The sequence below is a fragment of the Pelmatolapia mariae genome, linkage group LG20, assembly GCF_036321145.2.
Source record: "Pelmatolapia mariae isolate MD_Pm_ZW linkage group LG20, Pm_UMD_F_2, whole genome shotgun sequence".
Lineage (NCBI taxonomy): Eukaryota > Metazoa > Chordata > Actinopteri > Cichliformes > Cichlidae > Pelmatolapia > Pelmatolapia mariae.
In genome coordinates this window covers 40,540,289-40,567,295 of record NC_086244.1, presented here as the reverse complement: position 1 = coordinate 40,567,295, position 27,007 = coordinate 40,540,289, and the positions used below count along the sequence as shown (strand labels likewise).

Below are 27,007 nucleotides of genomic sequence, written 5' to 3'. Positions count from 1 at the left end.
TTCTGGGAATACGCGCTTCTTTTGCGGTGGAGGAACACCAAAGTAATTGCTTACGGAGCTTGCTTCTTCAACATATTTAAGAGTTCTGAACAAATGTCTGTCCTCCTCCAGAACATCTTATGTACGCAAACGTGCGTTCCAACTTCTTATCTGGTGCGCGTCTTTTATTTTGACAGCAAATGCGCACCTGCGGACCACTTATGTGCAGCCCTGCATATAACTCCTGTTGTGTGTGTGTGTGTGTGTGTGTGTTTGTTTGTTTTTGTGTACAGAGGAACAGCCAGGTTCATAATGGATATAAGGAAGTTTTTTCAAAAAAGGAGCAACATTCAGGTAAAAGTCTAAGATCAAATGATCCGTCAATCAAGAACAATGTTGGATCAGTGTTTCAATATTTATATCTTTTATTAGATGTACATGTGGTTTGGTTATTTGCCTTTCGGTTGAAAGTACACTGAGAGAGGACTTTTTTATTAGTGATCTTAATAGGTTTTTTTTCATATTAATGTAATTTTTGCATCTAATTGAATACAATCTATTTGTGTATGATTGTCAGTCCAAAGAGGGAGAGAGGAAAGAGGAGAATGTGAGGAGAAAATACAAGGTCAGGAAGAACCAGGTAAGAAAACAGACAGGGAATAGTGACAGGCAAAACAGAAACTGTTAAGCTGACAAAGAAAAAAAACACAAATTTTACTCATACAATCTGGAAGTTGTGTTCTCCCTATATTAAAGCTGCTATTCAGAATCTGCAAAACAAACTGGGTTGAAAATTTTTTTGACCCTCTTTAACAACATTCCAACATAACATTATCATTGATTGGGGAGATTAAAATTAATGATATATTTTTATGTGGTTCAGTCACAACTCTACTAAAACCTCAGCCAATAATAGGTAGGGCAACTTTTAGACCATCTAAATCTTATGATTTAATAAAGAAATTTGCAGACTTGCACAGAGATGGTAAAATTATGATGACTGATTCGGAGATGAAGACAACAGATGACGAGGACGGGGAGGAACAGGGGTTTAAATGCACCAAGGAGACAGTCAGAGAGAACTCGGGACAACTGGAGACATTTAAGGATGCAGGGACTGACAGAGACAGGGAAGAAGTCTCATCGTGACGAGTAGTTTATGTTGCCTGGCTGGGCAGCTCTCTGGGTGCTCAGCACCCCCAAAGCTCTGATCCTAGAATTGCCCCTGTTAAAAGCTAACATTATACCAGCTAATGTTTTCCTCTGATTAAAGGCTGGTTACATTTTCACATTTTTTAAGAGTTTATTTGCTAAGAGCCAAACAATGTTAGATCCACTTCAAGGAAAGTTTAACTAATGCCAGCTAAGAGCAGCTAACAGCATCAAAAACAGCAACACTTACCAAGTGAAAAGTTCAGGGTATCCTCAACAACTCATCTCATTATCAATGTGATCAGACAGAAGTGAGCTTCACTGACTCCTTGTATTGGACTCCTTTCACAAAGTTTTGCAGCCTCCTTCATAGTAGTAGATGTGAAAACATATTGACAGCTGAGGTAAACCGCAAACTGATAGCCTAAACTTACTGCCATAAATTACAGCCAGAGTTGGTTGTCCTACAGTGGCCAAGTAGCTAGGATTATGCAATTGAATTAGGAGGGGTAGAAAACAGAATTCAGATGATTGCAGTTGATTGATATCTAACGATGAGATTTTACACACTGTACCTTTCAGTTTTTGGGACAAGCAGCAAAAGAGAACAACAATCAAAATACTGATAATGCTAATTATATTGCATGTGTAGCTCATTCTAAATTCCTTGTTAAACAATATATCATTTTGTTACCATCTCGGTCTAGTCAACGAAAAATTCACTTAAATAAACAAATATTTACTTTATTATTTATAACACAATGATGATCAAATCTGGTTGGAAACCCTTCTATGAACTTTTGTCTTAGGCCCGAGCAGACTCTCTCTATGTAAGAGCTACTGGAGGGTAGCTCTTACATAGACACATTTAATTAGGCATATGTCTGGGTTTATGGTGAGGTATCTTACAGGTAGTGGAATCATTGCTAGAGTCACATTTAAAATATGTTGCTTGCTGTTACACCAATACACACTTATAGTTTTTAAAGTAGTTTATTCTATTTCATGACAGTTGCATTGACAGAATCAAGCATCTCACAAATATCACAAGGGCTTTATATTGAAGAATTAAGAAAAACACTAAAATATACTCAACTTTGTGAATATAACTATATACAGTGCTGGCAATGATTTAGTCATCATTGTTAATGAATCATACCTCTTTATATAAGAAAAAAAAGGCTCTCATATGTTTTGCTCACAGTTCCCACTCTAAGAATGGCAATAAATTTGTCACAGCATGAAATCATTAAATCTTACTCCCCCCCCCCAAAAGCTCTCCTGACATCTGGGGCCCCTGAAATGCATTAGAACTACTCAAGTAGTAAACATAGCATTGATTTTAGTATATGATTTACTATTGCTGATCAACTACAGAAGAAATGCTTGCTGTATTGTGCAAGAAATCTACTATTTTCAAGATGAGACACATAATGTAAATAAAATAGAGCAGTCATCGTTCCTTCACAAAAACGAAAATAAAAGGCATTTGCTGTTAGGAAGACACTTCCATTGAAGATACAATGGCGTTCAGATCATAAAATTAGCAAAAAAGTCCAATGTGAAATGTACCTATGCACTGCTTTCTCAATAATTTAAGTAATAAAAGAGAAACATTTAGGAATCAACAAGCATCATTAGCTAAAGAGCCTGAATGTTTGCATCTCTTCATATATATCAATGTCTATACAGAATATATCGTACACATTAAGTCTGCAAGAAAGATCCACTGCAAAAGGCACTATAAAGAAGTAATGCTAAATCCACAGCATAATGAAAAGTATAAATAGTACTTTTAAGCAGAATCAGCCAGACAATACCCGCTTTCCTGTGAAACACCACAGTTTTATGGGAGGAGGGGGGCAGTGGCAGGATTGCTTGTTTTATTATAGTTTTATTAGAGCTGAACACATTTTCCTGTGAACATCTGTGTTGTGGTTGATGGCTGGACAATGTGCGCTAGCAATCTCCAGGTGTTTGTGAATGGGGCCATGTTTGTGCTACCATAATATTTTGTGAGTGAGAGAGTCTGGTTTAATGTGAGCTTAAAAAACCCTTCAAAGGCATTCGAATGTTAGGGACTGTACACAAATTACAGTGCTGATAAGAACAAAAACACACAGGGCTATTTATAGTTTGTTTTTGTTTAGTAAAATAGTTTTCTGCCTCTTGCAAATTCACTCTTTTGTCGTTGCTATTCTGAACTCTGCAGGCGCTCTTCACGTGCAGTGCATATACATATTACCCAGGAATCTTTTTTTCAAGGAACTAAAAGGTTACGTCATGCATTGGTGCACTCTAGATCTCCTTTTGGTTAGGCAAACTAGTCTGCTTGACAATGGAAACATTTTGAAGTGCTATACCACCATATAGAGCTATACCACAAACTTCTCCAGTCCAGACAAGTTGGTGTTATTCTAGAAAACAGAAAGGTTGAAAAACAGAAAGCTCCACCCCTAAAGTTCCTGGAATCTAGAGTTCCTGGACTTTGTGGGGGGAGGTTTTCGGAGGTAAAATTATTTCCCTGGAACATGTAGACCACATGTAGACTCTGGTTTGTGCAATTCCTCCAGAGTTCCTGGAAATACGCTTTTCAGGAGACGCTTTCTGGTCCTTCTAACCCATGCCTTGCCTGCAAAGTGAAGTAATACAACTCACCCCTCCCAAAATGTCAGACAATGTGTCCTGTGCGTAACATTCAACCTCCTTACAGTAATCCATGATACGTCCAGTCTGTAATAAAATGACTACAAAAAAATGACTACAGGTACAAATGATGGATGTGTTTGTGCATCACTTATTATATTGGGGGCTGCAGATATAACAAACCTGTGGGACTATTAACAAAATTAAGAATCTTACATTGTGACTGCTTCCTTAAAGAAAACTTTCATCCATCTATAATTGCTGTACAGTCCCTTATTACTAAGCATTATATGTTTATAAATTAGAAAAAGATTGAGAGGCAGATAGGCAGAACTGTAGAGATTGTATATATGTGTGTGTGACCTGAGCTGCATTGCTTCCTGTAGAAGTTACAGTAGGTGTGAATGGAGGTGCTCTGAAACATTAGCCTCATGGCTGCTGCTGATACTGGCTCTCTGTGGCTGTGTAGAAATCCTCCAGGACGCTCTGCAGGTAATCAAAGGTGGGGCGGTCCTCAGGCTTGTTCTTCCAGCACTCCATCATGATGTCATATAGTTCCTTGGGACAGCTATCCATACGTTGCATTCGATAGCCCTTCTCCAAGTGGCGGATCACTTCTGGATTGGTCATACCTGAAAATAATGGAACAAATAAAAGTAAAAAGAATAGGACTAATGTAGGAGTAGGACAATCTAGAGTGCTTTGGTGAAGGTGATGGTTCATTTGATTAGTTGGTCGATGAACCACTTTGATTCAGACTAAAAACTACAGGATGGACTCAAGAAAAATACTTATGGAAAATCTCTGTCTTTGTTAATGGATAGGTTTATCTATAGCCTATGGATAGCTTCTCCCTTCATGATAATAACATTCCAAACTAAGGCAGCTATGTTATAATTTTCCACTCAAGGTGACGTGGCTGCAGCGAATGAACTGTCATTTACTCTTATTTGTACTAAGAGGAACTTAAAGAAGTCACTTGCTAACCTAAACTAGCATCCTACTTGTTATTACAGTATAGCAAGAATGCAATCTGCCAGTGAAGCTACCAAGCAAGTGCTAGCAATATCTGATAGATACCATTAGAGCACTTCCTTGTTCACAGACTATACATACAGTAAGACAGGATTTGTTATTCAAAGCATGCCTCTGAAATTGCTGCTCCACCCGACTGTTGTCTACCTCAACTTTGTGTTTATCAGAGCAAGAACACTACTATTGTTCATCTTCTTTAATACAATATGTCTGTTTTTTTTTAACATTCTTTAGATTCTTTAGTGTCCTCCTTAAGTATAAAGTCATGTGTTGAATATCGCTAGTAACATTCTCACTTTTTATACAGCCATGTTTATATATTCAAAAAATCCCATGCTAGCTTGTTAGATTTATTAATTGTCTTAGTAGGCCACTTTTAACCAAGTAAACTTCTCCTGTTTACCAACTATTTGTGCAAATGTCCTGCTTTTCATGGGATTTGTGTCAAACTCTTGTGTTTTCCACTTACCAGGGTATGGTGTACGCCCATAGCTGATAATCTCAGTCAGCAAGATGCCAAAGGACCAGACATCAGATTTGATTGTGAAAGAACCGTAGTTTATGGCCTCAGGGGCTGTCCATTTAATGGGGAACTTAGCACCTGGTCGGAAATAATTGAAAACCCAGTTAGAATAGGAACTAATGTTGACAGTGAGACATCACTTGTCACCTAATGATACGGATCCTCTGGTGACATGTTTACAATGTGCAAACCATGAGGTAAGTCGCTCTTATCGTCATTCTCTGCTTGTTTTGTCATTTGGGTCGTAATCTGATATTTCACTGACACAAAGTCATTTCCCTTTGATTGATGAAACCGTGACTGCTGCTATTCCATCTGTTCTGGGACGATACTTGCCCGGATCTTTTGTAACAGGAAACATTGCGCTGTACCTTCCCTGGCTGTGTACTCGTTGTCTTCAATGATACGAGCCAGGCCAAAGTCGGCAATCTTGCACACCAAAGCCTTATTGACCAGGATGTTGGCAGCTCTCAAGTCTCTGTGGATGTAGTTCCTCTGCTCAATGTAGGCCATCCCCTCGGCAATCTAGAAACAAAAATGACAGTGGACAAAAAGTTGTTGCCAAAAATTAATATCACTGGCAAGGAAACACTGTTCCCTTTTTCTTTCAGTTAATTTTACTGCTGGTAATAATAGCAACAGATATTTTGCTATAATATGCATGAGGATTCACATGGGTACTCTTTCCCTTTAGCACCTTTGTGTTACTGCTTGATAAGATCAGCCTCTCTTGATATCTGATCAATAAACATGAAAAAATCAGTCATGGTATGATTTAATCAAAGCAGGTGACCTTTTTCCCTTCCCCTTCTCTCTCTGTTCTTTGTATTTAATAGGAACCACCTCAACAGCAACAGCAACAAATATGCATGCACCCCCACGGATTAACTGCAAAAACGTGGATGTCTCACTCTCTTTGAAGGTGGTATAGTTGTTAGATGGGCTAATATTTCAGAAACTGCTGATCTCCTGGGGGTTTCCCACGTTACCCTCTCTAGTGCAGAAGAGAAAATATCAGTTCCCTGAGCAAAAATGGCTTGCCTATGTCAAGTTAGAAGTCAGAGAAGGATGGCCAGACTGCTCTGAACTGATATGAAGTTTAACAACTTTAACCACTGTTTACAAAATGGTAAGCAGAAGAACATCTCTGAACACACAGATATTGAACCAGATGGGCTACTGTAGCAAAAACCACTTCATACTATATGCCACAGCTGTCAGCTAGAAACAGGAAACAGGCTGCAGGTCATGCAGGTCAATTGGATACAGTATATTGGAAAAACATTGCATTCTTGGGTCAGAATTAGGAATAAACAACATCAGAGCATTCGTTCTGTTAACAGTGCAGGCTGCTGATTGTGGTATAATGGTGTGAGGGATATTTCCTTGGCCCAGTTTGAGTTTTTTAGCACTAACTAAGCACTGTTTAATCACCACTGTTTATTTAATTAAAATGTTGTTGCTAAGCATGACCATGCCTTTATGACTGTAGTGTGTGTATCTTCTCACATCTGCTTGCAGATAATCTCAAACCGGTTTTTACAATATGAGTTCACTCTAGGCTACTCAAAAGGCCTCTGGCATGTGGTGAAACTGGAGATTTTGATCATAGATCCACTGCTTAACTGCATAAAGCTGTCATGTCAATATAGATCTAAATCTGTGAGGAATGTGTCCAGTCCCTTGTTGAATCTATGCCACAAATAATTAAGGCAGCTCTGAATGCAAGTACTAGCAAGGCGTAACTAAAGAAGCTGCTGGTGAGTGTGTTTGCTTTGTGTTTACTGCGAAAGACTGTTAGCACAAACTGGTGATATGTAGGTAAAACTAAATAGGATTTAAGTGGAATGGTAATTACAGTAAATTAGCCAATCAGGGTAAAATAAGCACATATTCTCAAGGCACACTAGCTTCAAAGAAATGGTAGCTGCTTGAAAATTTGAATTTAGCCTGTTGATGTGTAACAGAAAATGTCTGTTTTTGAAGATTTACATTCATTCTTAAAATATTCAGCACAATAGCACAATGTAACCTGTAGTTCTTCTTTCATTGTTCCTCTTTGTAGTTAATATTTCTTTTTTTTCATTGACTAAACATGGTTGGAACATTTTGTTCGGTGTTACTGGTAGGCCAGTACCATTACATTACCCTTCAGGGAGTTTTAATCATTTTACTTTGCTCAGTTTTACAGTTAGAATTTCTCACAGAGAACATCAACACAAGAGCTGAACTTTGAAAATGATTTTAATATTGGGATGTGTGCTTTGCACTGCATACAAACACAAGTTTCATTTACAGCCAGAAAACCAGGGAAACAGGTGGGACAAGCTTGCAAAAGCACCAGTACTGAATGTGACCAATATATTCTCACCTGAGCAGAGAAGTCAATGAGCTTTGGAAGCTGGACTCGGTTGCCCTCATCACTCTTTAAGAAGTCTAATAAACTACCTGTAGGCACACAAATGCAAAAGTATTAACAAACAGATGGCATTAGTTATTGAACTGATAATTATTATTATCACCCATTTTAACTATAGCCACTGCTTGTATTAGCTATGATCAGTTCATCTTTTTCAAATGTTCTTTTACCTCACAGCAAAGAGCATCTCCCTTCATTTTTAGTGTAACATAGTGTAAACATTTTGGAACGTAAATGTCATGGGAAAACACTTTTCAAAGGTGTTGCAGCAATCGCTGACATCAATAGTCCATGTGGACATGTACAAATACACACTCAGACACACATACACACCTTTCTCCATGAACTCAGTGATAATATAGATTGGCTCCTCTTTGCTGACGACAGCATGAAGTCGAACCAGTTTGTCATGTTGTAGAGTCTTCATGAGGTTGGCCTCCATCATGAACGCTTCCACTGACATGCTGCCAGGCTTCATGGTCTTCACTGCTACCTTTGTGTGTTTGTTGTATGTGGCTTAAAACAAACAAACAAACAAAAAATTACAATTACGAAATGGATTTCTATCTAACATCACAATAAACAAATGGATTCTACAATGATGAAGATCTATCTCACCCATCCACACTTCTCCAAACTGGCCAGCACCGAGCCTCTTGTCCAGTTTGAGTGAAGATCTTGGGATTTCCCATGCATCCTTCTCCCATGGCTTTTCAGGTTTTGGACTCAAGCATGGGTTAGTCAGGGACTGGCAGAGACCATCTCCTTGCTCTGTATGTAGCAGAATAAATATTTAGCAATTTTGTACCTCTGTGGTAGAAAAGTATAAAATAAGAAATAATGCCACTGAGAAATCATGATAGTAGTACTTGTCATAGAGCAATGCAATATTCCACAAAGGCTGCCATATTAAAGTTGGCCAGCAGAGTGTGCTCTGCACTACTATAAGAATAATGTTCAGTGGAATGCAAACTAAGCTGGAGCTGCTTGGCCGCCCCCAAGAAGTCCCAACGTCAGCAATTCAGTGCAAACAGAAGATAACCTAACTGCGCTATTAAAATACTGTGAGCTCAGCTGTGAAAAGTTCGAATGAGTCAGCACTGGACTAGAGCGTGAGATTTGTTGATAGCTAGAACTCACTCTTGTAATGGCTGACCAGCTCCTGCAGGGTGCTGAAAGTGATGCGGGGAGAGATGTAAAATCCTCCATTATCCAGTGTACGAATCTTATAATGCTTCACTGTGTCGCCGGACTGAGGATCATTGTCCCTGACAGACAGAGAGTAGCTGCCTGTGGAAAAGGAGAAACAGCATCTTATCCACAGGGAATTTTCAAAGCAAATTAAAGCAACACACAAGAGATCTAGCTTGAACTGGAGTGTCTTTTCTTTTGTTTTTACTTCCTTTAAGGAAACAGAAAAAGCTGTGAGCATCACATGGACATTCCATCACAATTTTAATTTTATTCTCGCTAGTGTTAACAGGAAGTCACGTGTCTAGTCTTCAGACACTTTGGAAACACAGCATTCATTTTCAAATGAAATATAAGTCTGCTAAAGTATCCTTTTATCGCTTCTAAGTAATTAGCCCATGTATATACTGTCCTTTGTTACAAAGAAATATTAATAAAATATAATTTTAATGTACGATTTGGTTCATGTTTCAACTTTCTTCTCTTAGCCAACAAAAGAACAAAGAGTGTCTTTCTCAAATATACATCACTTACCTTTGGTAGTCTCACTGTCTCGGATCATGAAGGATCCAGTTTTGTTCCCAGGGGCCAGCAACTGCCTCTCAGCATCTTTCCTGCTTACGCCCTTAAAGAACCACCTTAACAGTAGGAAACAGATAAGTCAGTACTGAAACCTTTTAGCGGCTATTTTGTATATGCCCTCATTTTACCTTCATATTGTGTGCTGTGTTACCAAGTTCATTTTCAGTTTAAAAACGTGACATCTAAATATGTTTAAATATGTTTAGCTTACATAATGCTCATTTCCCTATTATCAGTAATAACACTATGTTATATTATTTGTTTTACTAGTATGGTACACAAGTGTGTGTGCATGTGTGTTTTTGTGTTCAGTGTGAGTCTGCTTACTCCTCTGCCTCCAGAGTATCTTTGGCTACATAGTTACTGGGGATGTAGCCTTCCTGACCTGTACTGATTAACATGGCTCTCCACCACTCGCCTGATCTGCAGAGAGAGTGAAAGACAGCATCTGTGAAGACTTAACAGAAACATGGCAAGTCAGTAGTGTCACAAGTCCCCAAACTAAATTTGGAACACGGAACAACCTGATAACTCTTCAAACCGCAAATAATATAAACCATCTTTTTTGTGGTTGAACTTACTCCTCTAAGATTTTCAGCTTATCTCCCTTCTTGAAGCCAAGGTCTCCCTCATGAATGGCCTCATAGTCGTACAGTGCCATGGCAATACTCTCCCCTAAAGCAGAAAAAAAGAAAGCAGAGGAAGGCCTCATGCACTGTTGCTGTCATGTGCAGAGTAAAACTTTTTTTCATTTCATTTTTTTCATTGTCACCTTAAATCTATGTGCATGAGGTTTTTGGCCAGTACTGCTAATATGTGAGAGCGACTGATTGTTCTGTTTGTTTCAGTGGGGATTTAAGCTAGCACTAGGTTCACCATTTTCTGGCTACAAGACTGACTTCCTTGTATGCTTGATAATAATAGCAATAGGGCTAGTTTTGAAGGCCTGCGTGGTGAGGCAGTGTGAGGGGTTATCGCTCTGCACCCACACGCTGACTCTTCTTCCTCTTTCTGGCATAAAAGACATAGCTTTCTGCATCTAACCAACACTGACCTACATCTTGGTTTTTTAAATGTGACATATTTGTTCTCATATATCTGTGACATGTATTTGTGATGGCAAGGAAAACACCTGTAACTGGCTAAACGTACTACTGTAATAAAAGATGTGGAATGAAGTCCCGACATGTTAGTGTTGCTGTACGTATAGAGTGAGACTCACCATCTGCAATGTTTGCATTGGAAGGCATTTTGGCCTGTGGAAAGACAGATAGATAAAAAAGTAAGTTCTTTCAAATAATCATTTCAAAATGTAAAAGAAAATCGTTTAAAGCTGTAGTTATTATTACAAATCCTGCACAAAACACTAACAGGCAGTTAAAAATTGGACTTGTTGTCCACCCACTTCCTGGTGGTATTATGGTGTCACATCATGTTAGTTATTCTCTTCAAATTCAATAATAATAAACTACTGTACAATTTGAATGAAATCAAAGTTATCTGAAATCCAAAAAAATTGGGTTATGAATTTAATGTGTGTGATGACATAGCTTAAGTGCTGTCTTTAACCACATGCCTCATGGCCAGAAAGAAGTGGCCCATTGCTGCATGTCTTTCCCTCTCTCTCTCCCTGCTTTCCTCTCCATCTCCACTATTTCTATCCAATAAAGGCAAAATGCTAAAAAAAGAAAACATATAGTATATAGCATATAGTACATCTCATCTCGAAAAAGCACTCTGAGGGAAATTCAGTAATCCAGTAATCCAGGTCTGGATTAATATCCCCTCTATATTTTCTTCTGTTTCCTGATGGAAATATTTAGCTTTTTATTTGCTGAAAAGTTGTGTTTCTACATGACTTGTTTGCAATTTGGTGTTCAGAAGTTTCAGTTATAGGGGCTTTTCTCTAGTGACAACTCACAGAGACACACAGTCAACATACACGCAATGAAATCACTTTAATCAGTCAATTACATTTTATTTATAAAGTGTCAAATCATCTCAAGGCATCTTATATTGGAAAGTTTGGATCATATCTCTGTCCATCTACACATTTTGATGACTCTGTGAGTAAAATGAATTTCAAAAGAGCCCTCCCTTTTATTATAAAAATTTCCTAATCTCAAACTGTGTAAAGGATATGCTACCCAGGATTCAAGTTTGAGAAATGTCCTATAGATAAAGCTTGATCAATCGCTTTTCTTTCATTGCAAATGTATTTATTAGGTTCGAGCACATTAATGTGCTTCAATAAAATAACTGGTTCTTATTCTACATGGGTTTTTTTAAACCCCATGCTGGAGGCATGTTACTGAAAACACACATTTCGAAGGAAGGAAGGACTTTATCATATCAAATCTAGAAATCTAAATGTGGTGTAGAGTTAATTTTGTTCGAGGTTTCTGACATGTAAGTCGGCTCTTCGTGTCACAGTTTTTGACACAAAGTGTTTATTTTTTTTACAATGATAAAAATAAACAGAGTTATGTAGAAACCAGGCATGTAGATGTAACATCTGTATATTTAGACATCTGTAAAAGAATACTATGTGCAAGTCGAGAGCTGTCTTATCCCTTTTCATTCTACATCTCCTAGCTGACTGCTGTGCTCTGCTTCTTCTTCTGTTACTTCCTCTTTCTTGACTAAGGGTGAAAGAGATGTTATAGTCAGAACACAGGAAACAGTAGCCGGAGGAACCGCACTTACCGACCGCAGCACTGCTGCTTACCCGTGCCACAGATCAAAGTCTGGCCGGTATGCAAACTCACAACAAGTCACAGGCTAGTTAAGAGTGTGTGTTGTCACGCATATATCCTTTTTGAGTAGCACAAGAGAAGTGACTCCTATCACTTCTGAGTCAGTGAAATGTGTTCTTACTCTTCTGTATCACTAAAGTAAAGTAATACTTGTAATATGTTATGAATAATAATTATTTGTCTTTTAAAGCCAAAAATCTGTCTCCCCCTTTTATTTGGACCAAAACAAAAAATGGAAAGTACTTTCTGTTTATTTACTACAAATATATTTCAGTTTGATTCTACTTTATGCTTGCGAGCTGCTGCACTTATTTGCCAGCTGTTGTTTATTTTAAGACGTCAAACATTAAAGCAAAAGAGGTACATTTATCAAGCACTTCTCTAAAAAAAATTACATTACGTGGAAAAGGGAATGTACAAATGAAAAATAATGGTATGTTATCATTTTCCATTTGTGGCCAACCATTAAGTTAAAAGCCACTGGGTTAAAGTGTCCAGTAGCATTAAGTAGCTACAACAGTCACTCGCTAGGGGAAGTTGCGTATTCCTCGACTGGTTGGTGAGTGGCTGCTGCCTCTCACTGGTCACAAAGAGGGTGCTACAGCGTGCATGCAGACAATCTGCTATTGTTAACCTTTGGGTGACTAAGGCGATTGCCTGGTGACAAAAGCAGGGTTTTTTTTGGTGCAGCACACCAATCAATCACTTGTCAGCTTTTTTTTATGGTGGTTACAATAGGGTTACTGAGCTGTATTGATGCTTTCATAATGACTGCCTTCAACCACTTGCATATTGGTTGGAAAAGGCCCTTTGAAAAAGGCCTGTGTGACTGGGGTCTAACCTAAGACTAAGGTAAATAAAGATCAGAAATTGGTGGTATGAGTGAATGTGAACATAAATGGCTGTCTGTCTCTGTCTCTGTGATGGACTGGCCACCTGTCAGAGGTGTACCCTGTATCTTGTCCTATGACAGCTGGGATAGACTCCAGCCCAAGTTCAGTCAACAATTATGGTAAAATTATATTGCTAATGCTGTTGCAAGTTAGACCAGTAAATACTTTTACAGTACATTTAACATTATTTAAGTGTGTCATCTAGTAGAACCTAACATATAGCCAGTGGAGGCAATAGAGGTTAACTGCAGGCTAACAATATGAAACACTTTATGCTGTGACATAAATTGACTACTTACAGCTTTATTCCCAGAGTTTCCTGTGGTTGGGTCTTTGACATAGTGGGCGGTCTGTGCTCGGTTCTGCAGATCATCATTACCTGTTCCTTTGCTGTGAGGCTCTTGCTCCTTTTTTGAGCCCACACAACCCATGGTGCCTTCTGCAAGATAACAACAGGAGGAGAAACAGCAAGATGTGAAAGGGTGGACATCAGCAGCATTTTTCAGGGTATTTGCCCCCTAAACCTAATAACTAGTTGTGCAACCTTTGGCAGAAAAAACAGCAATCAAGCATTTGTGATAACTGTGGAGGACTTTTGGCCAGTTCTTCTTTGCAGAATTGCTTTAATTTAACCACATTGGAGGGTTTTTGAGCATGAATGGCCAGTTTAGGGACAGTTACTTTTACACAGCATTGTATTGGTTTTATTCAGAGGAGAGTGGAGTGTACAAAATAAATTAATATAGTTTAGGAATTGTGGAATTTTAATGTAAACATAGTATCAAAAACTGCAACAAACAATATGATTCTAGCTTTTCTTACACAGAAGGAGTTAGGATGTTTAAAAAGCACAAGATTCATAATAAATGTGTAAAGAGTTAGCTAGCTTCTCTTACACATGTAAGCTTAATAAATTATTTCTCAAATGACCTTTGAAAGAACTACAGAGGATTCTTTGCTTAGTTAAAGTAAAGCCAGATCCTTCCTTGTAAATATAAGCCGAATATTAATTTGATTACAATCGTTAATTTTTGGTTTTTACTGCCGAATAGGGTTGTCCACACAGGAAACAACTAAAATCAACCAATACCTCAGCTTATCACAGCTCACAATTAAACCTCATGTATCATGTTTTTGCTATGTGGATAAAAGAAAAGAGAAGTAACTCAGGGGGGTGGCTGAGGTGAATGGATGGGCCAATGTTACTTTGAACACGGGAGGCTGGACTCCAAACCAAAACTCAGCATTACTTACCGTGTCTATACAATACTCTAATCTTACAGCTAAACTTCCTGTGGGTTTCAATTTAAAAACATTAATGGGTCACTTATGAACTCAGAGTCAATATCACTAATCAAGTCAATCAAAATCATAATTGCTACTGAGTGCAATTGCAGCCTTGGACACTTCCAATCCTACCCTTCAGTAACACTAAGAACTATGTAGTCCAAATAGGTGTCCACACAGGAAGAGACTATGAGCGATGTAGTCATCAGAGACCATAAAATCTAATGTTACTCACCATTCAGAGGTGAGCCTGACTACCAATGAGAGTCAGGAATATTGCTGATTGACAGTATGGTAAATGCGTGAGAAGGGTACCAACATTTGAAATGCCCATTAGCCAAAAAATTGTAAACTAAAAACTGATCTGTGTCAAATCTTTGTAGAAGTGGAGTTTTCTTTCTTTCTTTAAAGCTTTTCTTTGGAGCACTCGTATATGTGGCTACTACCACAGTAGTAGGTAGTTTTCTTTTGTAAGAGACACTCTGATCTTGATAGGACTTCCTGGTAAAATAAAGGTAATGGACCTCTTCTTTTGATTGTTTAATAAGAGGAGGAACTTGCTATTAGCTATTATTCTCATTTCTTTTTTCTAGAATTTTGAATTTGGACATGTTGAAATCCTAACTTCATTTTATGTTTAATACAGACTTGAACTGATCAAATATTTTTGATGATCAAAAACAATAATGGTTTGAAGCTTTGAGGTGCATTAATTCAGTGGTCATCATTGGTGATGGCCTAATGATGATAATAATTGAGCTCTTACTGGGTTAACATTAAGCAAGTAAAAAGTAAAAAGGCATTTGTGATGAAGTCCCTTTGACATTTTATTGGTCATTACATGGGTTTAATTAGTTTAAGCTCAGCTGAGAGTAGACATTATCTCAACCCAACTGCTCTTACTGTAAATGTACTGAGAAAATTCTCTAATTTTGGGTGTGTAACGTGGGAAAACAGCATGTGAAGATATATGTGTCACCACAGACGGTAGACTGAGAAGAGAAAGATGCCTTAAAACTCAGATGACCGTGAGTAAATGTTTTTGATATACTGCAGGCTTCTGCGAACTCCACACTACTGCTGTTTATTCTGAATAATTCATATGTTCTCACACATGTTCGTGACTCACTTGATGATGTTTGCAGTTTTGGCAAGTAAGTCTTTCTGTGTCATGTGCCAACAAAAGAATTTCCACATAAGTCTCTGTTATTCATCTGTAACATCTAGGGAATGCATCCTTGTATCACACTGTATCAGCACATGTATGTCTGTATATGTAAATGTGCGTGCAGATAAATGGAACAAAGTTTTACAGGAACAAGAACAAAGAGAGAGTCTGTGATAGGAGATGGACACTGTGTTTGATAGCACATGCACAGATAGAGAGGACACAAGAGAGACAGCTGTTCATGTCTGATCTCTCGCCACCTCAGAGAGGCAGATTATCGCCCTGAGCAAAGGAAGCCTGAACAGAAAAGCCACAAAGCAGCAAAAAACATCAGCGGTTATAGAATTTTTCATGTTTTCTCCAACTGGCTGTTGATCTGTTCTGGAAGCTGCAGATTATTATGGCCAGCAATAATTACCATACTGTCAATTATGCACAGTGACGAGCAATGGAAAATGTTTAGACACAGGAAGTGGTGTTACTGAGGTCAAAATTGGTGGCGTTAACATATTTACTTCCCCTTTTCTCTGCTCCAAACATTGTTCCTCTTCAGATGTCTACTTGAGGCCTCTTTGACTTCTATATAAATCTCTCTCTAGATAATGAACAGTCATGGTGCCGCAGTTTTACTAATGCAAAATTAAAATTAGCAAAACAGTAAAAGAGAGCGTTTTACTCTGTGAAAATGCAACTGTCAGTGTCTTGCCCACATGTGACACTTCAAAGACAAACCAACTTGTCCACACAGCCTGAATCAAAAGTGCCAGCAAAAGGACCACCGGAGTGGAAAAAAACCTCAGTCCTCAGGCTGGGATGTTGGCGCATGAAGTCCTGACAGCGCTTCACATTGCAGCATAATTTGAATATCACTGTATCCAGTGATAATAGCCTAAATATGTCTCATCGCCAGTACGTGCAGAATCTTTACAAGAGTATAATATCAGTCTGATTGTGTGGGTGCCCAGTTCTTGCTGTGCCCTTGCTACCAGTAGGTGAGAGCTGAAAAGCATCACAGTGACTTTAACTTTAAAAGCTGCTTATCCTATGCAAAGTATTATGAACACAGAAACTACTTTTTCAATTACATCTCTGTAACACTCAATATGCAATAAAAAGAACAGCAAAACATTTTTCTCCAAGAGTTATCTACGGCAGTTAAGCTCTAAAGTTAAAGACAAGATCTGTTTTGCAGATAATTCAAACTGATCAATTTGCTAAAAGTAGCTTATTGCAGATATAGTGAATGGTTTACAGGATTGCTTCACTCAGGCAATGAACTAGAGGGCATAAAAGATTAAATGTGAAGCATAAATGCATGAATTTGGTCTAATGGCCTTCAGAATACAAAAAGTCAGATTGTGCAGAAGTATATGGGAAAGCAGATCTCTGTAAACACTTTCACGAGGGGTGACTTATTTGGATAATAATAATAATGATAATAATAAGTCTGCCTAAAAAAAAAAAACCCTTGACGCTTTTAATTTTTTTTTTCATGAAGTAAGGTCCCATTAGAGTCAGAAAGACAGATAAAGCTGTGCATTGTTTAGAGCAGGCCTTATTTTGTGACACGTAGCTACCGCAGTGTTCCAGGGTTTCTCATTCAGATCTAGCCCTTCGCTTGTCATGTCTGGTTTCAAAACGGCAAGATGGTGACAGTTAAAATGCCCTGCTAGGGCCTCACAATGGGGCCACTTTACAGCTGTGCGCAACATTTTTAGATCTAAACAAACTCAAAGGCAGCTTTTTAAACCCGGTTTATCTCATAAATACTCTTTGTGGTAGCAGATGATTCAACTTGCTGTTAATCCCAGTGCTTATATTCTGCCCGTACATTACAGATACATGGATGCTACTCTTCACTGGAACACCTGGGAAAACAAATCCACTAATGACTTTACTGTAGCTTCTATTCTGAGCTTTCTGTCAATGAACGACAGCAAAACTGTGTTAATCCTAATGGACTGTGCCTCCAGGTTATGAAAGCTGGGAGTGTGAGGATTATCAGTTCTGCAATAGAAAGACCTTGGATTCTTAAGGGCCTGGATGTTGTATTTTGTTAGAAAGAAAAATAAATCTCCCAAAAATGCTAACCCGTCTCAAATAATGAGGTTGTTGAATGTAACTGCGGTAAACATTGTGTGTTCATCCACTCCATCATTATGGATTAGAGGGGGTGACGACTCCTCGCATCAGAGAATTTCTCTTTTTTTCATGTGTTTTCTGAGAATTCAGAAAATTAACATAAATATTAAACATACTGATTAGAACACACTTGTTTTTTGAAGAGTATAAGAGAAAAAATGACAATGACTGCTTAACATGAAGCCAACTGAGTTGAACCAGCAAAAATAAAGTATTTCTAAAGACTACTAATTAACATATCTTGCTTTGACAGTACTTAGGAAATACAAATATAACGGTAAATACCACAACCAAAGTGTGTGAAGTCATTAAAAAAACAAAACACAAAAGTCTGAACTGATGAACTTCAGATATGCTGTTAGGCCTCCCACATACATTTATAAATAGTTGTCATTTCTGGATCTGGATCCATTTTGCTAAGGGGCTGTTGACTTGGGCTGCTAACCCATTTCTACCTAATAAGAACTTAATGTTATGTTGCCATCTTTAGTGCTATGCTAAGTGAAATAATAATATATTTTTCTAACTAAATAAACAGAAAGATGTTGACTAGTCCAAAATAAACTATACATAAAGAAATGATCAAACCACTTTACAACAATGTAATTTCATTGTGTCATGATGATCTTGAAAGACCTCTAACCACAGACATGTGGTGCCACTCCCCTAAACAATATGGCAAGTATACTGAGATACTGTTCTTATAAATAGTAGAGGCCAAAGATGCGTCTGTGTATATGTATATATATATATATATATCTGGGCTTCCCCAGATTTAACACTTCATGCTGAGGCAACTGACTCCTAGAAATAACTTTATAGTCATTGCATAAGTCATGTCTGCACAAGTGTTTAATCAATATTGCTCTATTATTCCACTAAATGTTAAACTATTGATTTTAGATTCTAAGAATGGTCTTCATAACAACAAAGTAACAATACAGTCTAAGTTAAAAGAAAACAAAAACTTGTGTACATAAAGTAGGCTAGCAAAACAAAACCACAACCGTCTCGTCTGTTATGATTCTCACATCTACAAATGTTTACACTAAATGTGAAGCACAGACCAGAATGGAAACATAACTACATCTGTAGTAGTTGTGAATGGCTCACCAGTCACCACCTATGATTCATCTACTTCTGCAGCAGACAAGGAATGAAGCCCCTAATTAGTTATTCATCTCATCAAAATATACAAAAATAAGTGGTAAATGAACATGGATCCTGTGCAAATGTGAAAGTGTATCAGTTTCTGTTGTGTAAAAAATAAAAAAACTTGGTTAAAAAAATGCTTTTATGGCAATTTTGTTTTCACCTTTTATTGGGGATACGAAAGACAAATTCATGGGAAAATTCTTATGCTTTGACTACGCCATCAGTTTCAGTTCTGTGCCTATGCTGTTCTCTTATTGTTTTTTCTCCTCAGCTTGTGGCCGAGACCACATCAACCTTCAAAAAAGCACTATCTGGAACAATGGCTTTGTTAAACCTGTAAAGTCACCTTGTATCTTTAACAGTAAAATCTTAAAGAACACATGGCGTCTAATGATAGAAATCCCAAATCTATATCTAGCTATCAATCTCCACCCATGAAAAACATGATTTTAATCACAGCAAGAGAAGATAAAGTGTGGAGTTTGACACAAGGTTATGTCCCAAAATACTTTTTGGGAAGTACACTTACTTTCTTGTACAGAGTTAGCAGGGAGTTTTACCACTCCTATGTGCTCAAGTTAAAAAGAGGCTATGGCGAAGAACCTGTAACCTTAGCATCACGACTGGAAATTGGCTTAAACAAATAGCATAACTCTGAGTCGTCATGTATATATACATAAATATACATAAATATACATAGCCCTAAGATAAACAGCCAGTGATGACTGAATCACCGTATGTTGTACGTTACATTTCAGTTCAAAACATCACAAATTGGTGCTCTGTGGTAAAACTATCATGAATTTATGATTTCATGTAAATGCCCCACTGTAATCACAGTATTTTTTTCATTATCTTTTCTTTTAAATAAATTAACTGTATTTAAAAAATAATGTTTTTTCTGTTTGTTTTTTGCTGCATAAAAAAATTATATGGGCACTGATGGTTTGACAGAAGAGACTTTTCTTCATCATGTATTTAATTTAAACACCACGGCGGCCCTAATAAACAGTCATTAAAAAACTTTAAAGGCAGACTGCACATGTGCTAAAGGAGACTTGATGAAGACGATAGCATGATTAATCTGAATTATCTGAGATCAGCTTGGCTCATCTACTTTAAAGACACCACTGACTGTCAGCATTTTTGACCAGACCAAGTAAGGCTGCCATGGCAAAAACCCTGTACTGACTTAACCAATGGTAGGATTTTTTTTTCCGTCTTTTTGCTTATGAATTCAATTTTTTTATTAGAAGGAGGAACTTATAATTTCTTCTTTCATAAGTGATGCGGTAACACTTTAAAATAAGCACTTTGTTTTTCAATAGCAACGTCTATAATACGACATCACTTCTGGAAAACATGCGCCGTGTCTTTCAGAAGAGCAGTGCTGCCTTTCAAATTATGCATTTTTGATCCGAGATAAGAAAACATATAGGAGACCTAGCAAGTGATTTACTTTGATAATACCAACTTCTGAAAGCATATAAGTGAGGGTTAACCTTATGATTACGAGCTCTGATTGCAACTTTAAAGAATTTGTAATGAACAATTAAACTAAGATACTTATTCAGTAATATCATATATGGATGTTGACAGTATAACACCACTGTGCCTTCTAACCGACTCAATCTCTATGGCTGGCAGTGTAAAGGCCCAGCTCAGAATTAGCAACTGATATACTATGCAAATGAGTACCACTCCTAACACTAGGCTGTGTATTCATAAATATACGTATCCGTTTTATAGACCCTATTGCAGACTTTCAGTTGGAGCCTATCTGCTTCCTTTACCTGTCTGTGAGGTGACATGTAAACAGGTGAGCAGGTATCAGGCTGCTTTAATGCTCATGGCTTTAAGGAAGTATCTCATTTATTATCCTACATTTAAACTAGTCTGCTACAGCAACAAAAATGAGCAAAAACTCTCTCAAGGGACAGAGGAGTGGAATTATTCATGCGTGCCTTGTTGGGCGGCCTTTCTTTTTTATGAAAAAGCTGCCAAGCTGTGTTTATAGCTGTTTAGGACTGCCTCAGGCCATAACAACATCACCTGCCAGCCTGGCAAGGGACCATCAGAGAGAAAGAAAGAAAAAAGAAAGAAAGAAAGTTGACATCGTGTCAGCCTGGTGGGTTACTCCTGTGCATCTGTGTATACTGCTGGCACTCAATAACACCTAATAGATTTGGCTGATAGACACATGGCAATCGAAATGTGATAAAACAAAATAAAAATAGATACTTTCTATATGAACAAACAATTTTATTTATGGTTTGATTCTTATTTTATTATTATGTCACACAAGTATGACAGGTTTGGGTAACAAAGTTATAATCAGTGTAAGGTTGCACTTAGTAACTTGCACTCTTGAAAATAATATTTAGTTTAGGTGGTTTAATGTTATCCAATGTGTCAGCTCAAATTTGAACATTAAAAAAAATGAATTTTTCATTCGCCAAATAGATAACTAGAGGGATATTTTCTGTTTGTTTGTACAGTATTAAACAAGTTTTCAACAGATTTCTAAAATATTTGTGTTTCATTGCTTTTATGACCTGTCGTCCAGTAAATCTTGAAGTAAGAGAGGATTTTCTTTAATAATGATCTATCATAGATCAAATGACTGTAGTCAAGTGTACAGCATTTTAAGAGGACCTTTTTCTTATTGACTGTCATGCTGTACAATTCTACTGGTCGATATTTATTTTACACAAGTCCAAAGTTTCATAAAAAGACCCCACCGCTCAGGCTTCAGACTGCTTCAAATACTTAAAAAAAACGCTGAACCGTGAATCACAAAGATGAGCAAGGGGAGGTACTCTCACTTAAATGATGATAAATATAAAAACCGGTTAGTCATCTTATTTGAGAAGCTAAAATCAGTTAGCAGAATATTTTAAACCATGTTCAATAAATGTAACACATTAAGTTCAGTTGAAAAAAACAACAAAAAATTTGCATTTTTTTTCCACTTCACGGAGTCACTTCTTCATCTGGTATGAAAGAGTTACAGCAGTGGCTTCTGGGGACATTTTGTACCCGACAATTCTGCACCCAGCGACTTTATAGGGTACTGACTGATTTTCAATTTTCATCTTTATCATCCAACAAACAACGAAGACTTAACATATATTAATGTTAACACATTTAAAGCATATACACCAGCTTTCCATCATGGGGGTTTAGTCATTAGTCAGTCTGAGAATTGTGTTTCCTTCCAAACTAAACTAACAAACTAACTCATATAAATGTCATGTCAGGATAAATCGTGATTATGTGTACTGACGTGTTTGGAAAAGATGTACAACTCGGTATACTATATACATAACATACGTAACAGATCAATTCCACTTCGACTGTGTAATACATAAATTTGAATAAAAATTAACTACACAAGAAAATATAATTGCTTCATGTTTTGTAATGTAATTAAAACAACTGGGTTGCAATAACCCTTTAATTTTCCGTTTAGGACATTTTCGAAAAATGACGCTGAAGTGTCTTCAGGCCTATTAATGCAAGAGAAGACGGGGTATTCAGCTCTGCTAAGTACTGTGATGTAATATCGGCATTTCTGCGGTGTGTCTAACACCTCCGGACTTTCTTTTAGTGCGAGCCTGTGGGGTAAGAGCAGGAAAATACAAATAATTGTATTCCCCACACTGCATATTCGTCGTCTCCCTTTAGGGGCTCTGATTTTAAACCCATTCAACGTTTAAATTGAAAGCTGGTGTATAAATAGAGAACAGAAGTGAAACTAGCCTTGTTTCTGGTTTGGTCTAGATGGACATTCTAAAAATAACTCCCATGCACCCACTCACACGCACTGTCACAAACACGGTAAAGGACTTCAGACCCTCGTTTTAAAAGATTTTCACATTTAGAAAGTGACGCGGGACACTCTGATAAAGGTGCTTTACTGTTGTACATCCCCGTAACACGGCCCACCGGCTCATCATCGCAGTTTATGCACCGTGACTTCTGCAGGCGGTGGCTGTCAAGCACCGTGAACTTCCTCTTTTTGAAAGTGAGCATCGCCTTTATAAAACTAAAAACTTGTCGATGATCAAACACCCACTTTCCAAGTCTTACATAATTTTATTGTAACCGTTTTAATTCCTACCGTTATCTTTTTTGTCTGTTTTTGTTAAAATTTGTACATTATACCCTCTCACTCACAACACAAGCGAACACACAACAGGACACTTACCGCGCTTTAGTCAGTCGCTTCGACTAGTATCTCTTTGGTTATAAATGATCTTCTAAATTCGGATGAGCGGGTGTCAAATATTCCTCATTTCTTTTAAGTGAGTTCCATCCCTTCCTAGCTCGTGTGGGTCATCCCGGACACGTTGACAGGGCGGCGGAGCGCAGCGCACTGGACTTGCAGGAGGAAGTTTAAGCTGTACGCATCTGAGGTGGGGAAAAGAGGAACAAGCGCACACCAATCGTGTTCTTGGTTTCACTGGCTGAAACAGCCGCTGGTGCCTTTGATACTTTGATGGACTCCAGAGCAGAGAGCTACCAAACGCAGGAAGTTACATCAAGTTTCTTAACTACTGAGAGTTTGTATTTCCAGTTCAGTTTACATACTTGATAACATCTCCTGCATTTTTGCCATATTTGGGTTAAAAACCTAATCCAGGTCAGATGGAAAAGGGTGGCTGTGCACAGGGAAGAGTGGATGGATTGGTTCACAGATGCGAGAGGAACATTTGCATGATGTTCGGGATGGCTCGAACAGGTATTCAAATAGTAGTTTGACAGCTATCGTGCTCAGCAGGTCATTCTGGGGCTGGAGGCAGGCCAGGCAGCAGAGGGAGGAGGGGTAGGCGGTTCAGCCCCGGGGTAACAGCAGCGGCTCAGCATTAACACATGAGAGAACGCTCCCAGCAATAATCCTTAATCAAGAGTCAGGATTAGATTAGAAACGAAGTTCCCTCTGTCTCTGCAGCGATGAACAGAAACGGGAGGTGGAGGAGGGGAATCAGGATAAGAATAAAAGGGATAACATTAGTAAAATAAACAGAGAAAGGTACAATCGGGGCTTAGGATCGTATGAAGATGATCCTAGATAAAAACAGGGATGAAGGATTAAAGAGGCAGCTGCGGATGACCTGACTTTGTGACTGCAGATGTAGTGAGCCTTTTCTATTCTAAGGTACAGGCTTCACTTTGTGACTCTCATTAACTTCAGTGAGAAAAGTTCCTCATTTAGCCTGTGAAAAGCCAATGTTAAATTATTAACCCAGACACAGTCAGAGTAAACTATGGGTAATTTGTTAAAGTGTTGTGGGGTTGCAATATCTTTATTGGGCCTTTCCATAAGGAAAAACAACAACAACAACAACAAAATAAGCCAGAGTGAGTTTTATCTAATAACACCAAGCTCGCACACACTGATAGATCCAAAAGAACCCTTTAGGCAGAAATGACTAGCACCACAACCAAATTTCAATCGACAACTTCTTATCTTTGCGAAACCTTTTACTTGTCATTGCTCCTTTTTCTGATTGCATCAAAATTTTGGTGGCCTAGCATGAATTCATTTCATTCAATTCTTGTATTTATTTATTGCAACAAAAGTCACATCAAAGTATTTTATATTTTATATTTATATATTATATTATATTATATTATATTATATTATATTATATTATATTATATTATATTTTATATTTTAATATAAATACTCAATAAATATAAAAAATAAATATATAATTATAAAATATAAATATCAAGACATATTTTGAGACCTGTCCAGGCTGTGCTTTGCCCACTCTTGGGACACTAAGTTGGATAAAGAATTAAGAAAACGAATCAGTGGATTCCCTACATGCAGGTGCTGGGCAACAGTACTTGAGCCCCAAGTATAAAGCTTACCAAAAAGGAAAGTTTGAAGCCTAAAATTAAAAGTAGAGTCCTAAACCCAAAGTGGGAATAGGTTCCACAGGAGAGTCTTCTGATAGTTGAAGGCTCTGTCTCCCATTCTATAGTTGGAAACTGGGAACCACAAGTAAGCCTGAACCCTAAGAGAAAAATGCTCCATTGGGATAATAGAAAAACACACAATAGAACATTATGAGAAATGGATGGGGCTCCCGATAGAGCACGATTTCAATATTATTGAAACTGTGTGGAATCGTCTTGAGAGAGAACAGAACAAAATACAGTGTCCACTGAAGAGCTTTGAAATGTTCTTCACAAAGACTGGAGAACTATTCACACAGACTACTTAAAGAAATTGCAAGACAGCTTGCCTGAAAGAGGTGATCAGAGCAAATGTTAACTTTCAAGCTAATTATAATTGTAAAAGCTCTGTTTTTGCCTCATATACTGTATTTTCACATGTCCTTACACATATTTCAATAAATGGCTGCACCTATTTCCCCCTATCATAGCAAAACATAAAGAAATAAAGTGTGCCTCTAGACTTTTGCACAGCATTGTATATTTCACAAATTGAATGGATAGATTTATTTTAACCATGTATATTTTCTGTGACCAGTTTTGGAGTCCCTGCAGATGTTCTCTTCTTGTTATAACACAGTTCTTCATTCCCCACCATCAGCAAGTGCTTGCTATGGTTGCTGGAGTTCTCTCACTAATATTGTTGTACCCTTAGCCTATAATATAAAATGAGATGATGCTAAACAAATGCAATTGAATTAATAAATTGTTGCTATCTGATCAAACATGGATGAGATCAATTCATTCTCCATGGAGCCATGCAGACTGTTGTCTTGAATACTACACTCCTCAACCGCACAGTCAGTGTGATTGTCCTGTTCCTGAGGTCTGTTGCTATTTTGCATAATTGTAATTTCCCTGTTCTTTGATCTTTATAGATTTCCTCCTTATGCTGGTTATTTTTACATGTGTTTTGAAATAATATTAAACAATAGTTCCAATTTATTCAAACCCATCTTGTACCCACACATGTGCACTATTTAAACTCAGGATGGCTGCAGGTTACAGGTTGTCACTCTGTGGTGATGAGAAGTTTGGGGTAGGGGGAGGTAGAAATATTGCAAAAATATTGCTCTTACTAGACCCCTACCACTTGCAAATAGAGTACAGAAGCTACTCGATGATTACTTGATGATGTAACATACTCTTGCAATATACACTTATTTACTTACTGTGAATAATACTGTATCGGTTAAATAGAACACAAAGGTATAATTTTAGTCATGTCTGACCATGCCGAAGATGGGGAATGGGAATGATGATATCGATAACATATGTTTTAACCAATCCTGCATTCTTTTCAGTGTCCATCAGGTGGTGATGCTTGTGGTTGCCAAAACAGTTCCAGTCCTGTACAGGCCTATGGGAAAAGAGCCATCTGCCTTGACCTCTGTAAAAAGTCTCATGATGAGTTTGTCGTCTCAGTCTCTCATTTTTGGTCATACTTAACAGAAATTGCCATTAATTTGAAAAATTTGTTTATTCTAAGTATAAAAAAAAGAATAAAAAAAAAAAAAAAGTCATCCAATATGTCCTTACTGCTTTATTTAGTAAGAGTGCAGTGTGACAGTCAGATCCACCCCTCACTTGTCACATCTGGTTTCAAAAAAGCAAAGTGGTGAAAACATTCAGCTCAAGGCTTCAGCAAGGGACTTCACAAACAATGAATGATGCCACAGTGACTAACCCTAGTTCTCTTAAGTCTATCAGTCTTAGCAGTTTCAGCAGCAATATTGAGAGTTAAAAACTCTCAAAACTGTCTAAATTCTTTCATCTTTAATAAAATGATCAGTAGGGCTGGCTCTACCAGGTGTAAGAATTAAGTTTAACTTCCAAGCATCCATGAAAAACATAATTTCTAAAGTTTAATGGAGTTAGACGTTAGCAGGGAGTTAGCTTGCTAGTTTCCATCTAAAGATGATATGCAATGTCTGAGTGAGGGAATTCTGAAAAACTAAAACGTACAGCTCTGCTGTCACTTCGGACATAAGTGAAGACTAAACAAATAAAACTAAAAAGCAGATGTTTGTATGATAACTGAAGTTGGGCTAGCTGGTATTTAATGGTGTGCTATGTGGTGGCTAGATACAGAGCTATGGTTAGGATAAT

At 37.7% G+C, this 27,007-nt stretch overlaps 1 protein-coding gene across 1 annotated transcript; it reads right to left on the bottom strand.

The window, feature by feature from the left end:
• Positions 1-2,132: 2,132 nt before the first annotated feature.
• hck (HCK proto-oncogene, Src family tyrosine kinase) lies at positions 2,133-23,536 on the bottom strand. Its single transcript, XM_063463795.1, has 13 exons — positions 23,139-23,536; positions 13,476-13,615; positions 10,750-10,783; positions 10,109-10,202; positions 9,855-9,950; positions 9,480-9,583; positions 8,895-9,044; positions 8,373-8,525; positions 8,088-8,270; positions 7,707-7,783; positions 5,707-5,860; positions 5,282-5,413; positions 2,133-4,409 (listed from the first exon to the last, which is right to left on the bottom strand). The coding sequence occupies exons 2-13, from the start codon at positions 13,605-13,607 to the stop codon at positions 4,207-4,209; spliced, it is 1,512 nt and encodes a 503-aa protein (XP_063319865.1). The 5' UTR covers positions 13,608-13,615; positions 23,139-23,536; the 3' UTR covers positions 2,133-4,206.
• Between the last annotated feature and the right edge of the window lie 3,471 nt (positions 23,537-27,007).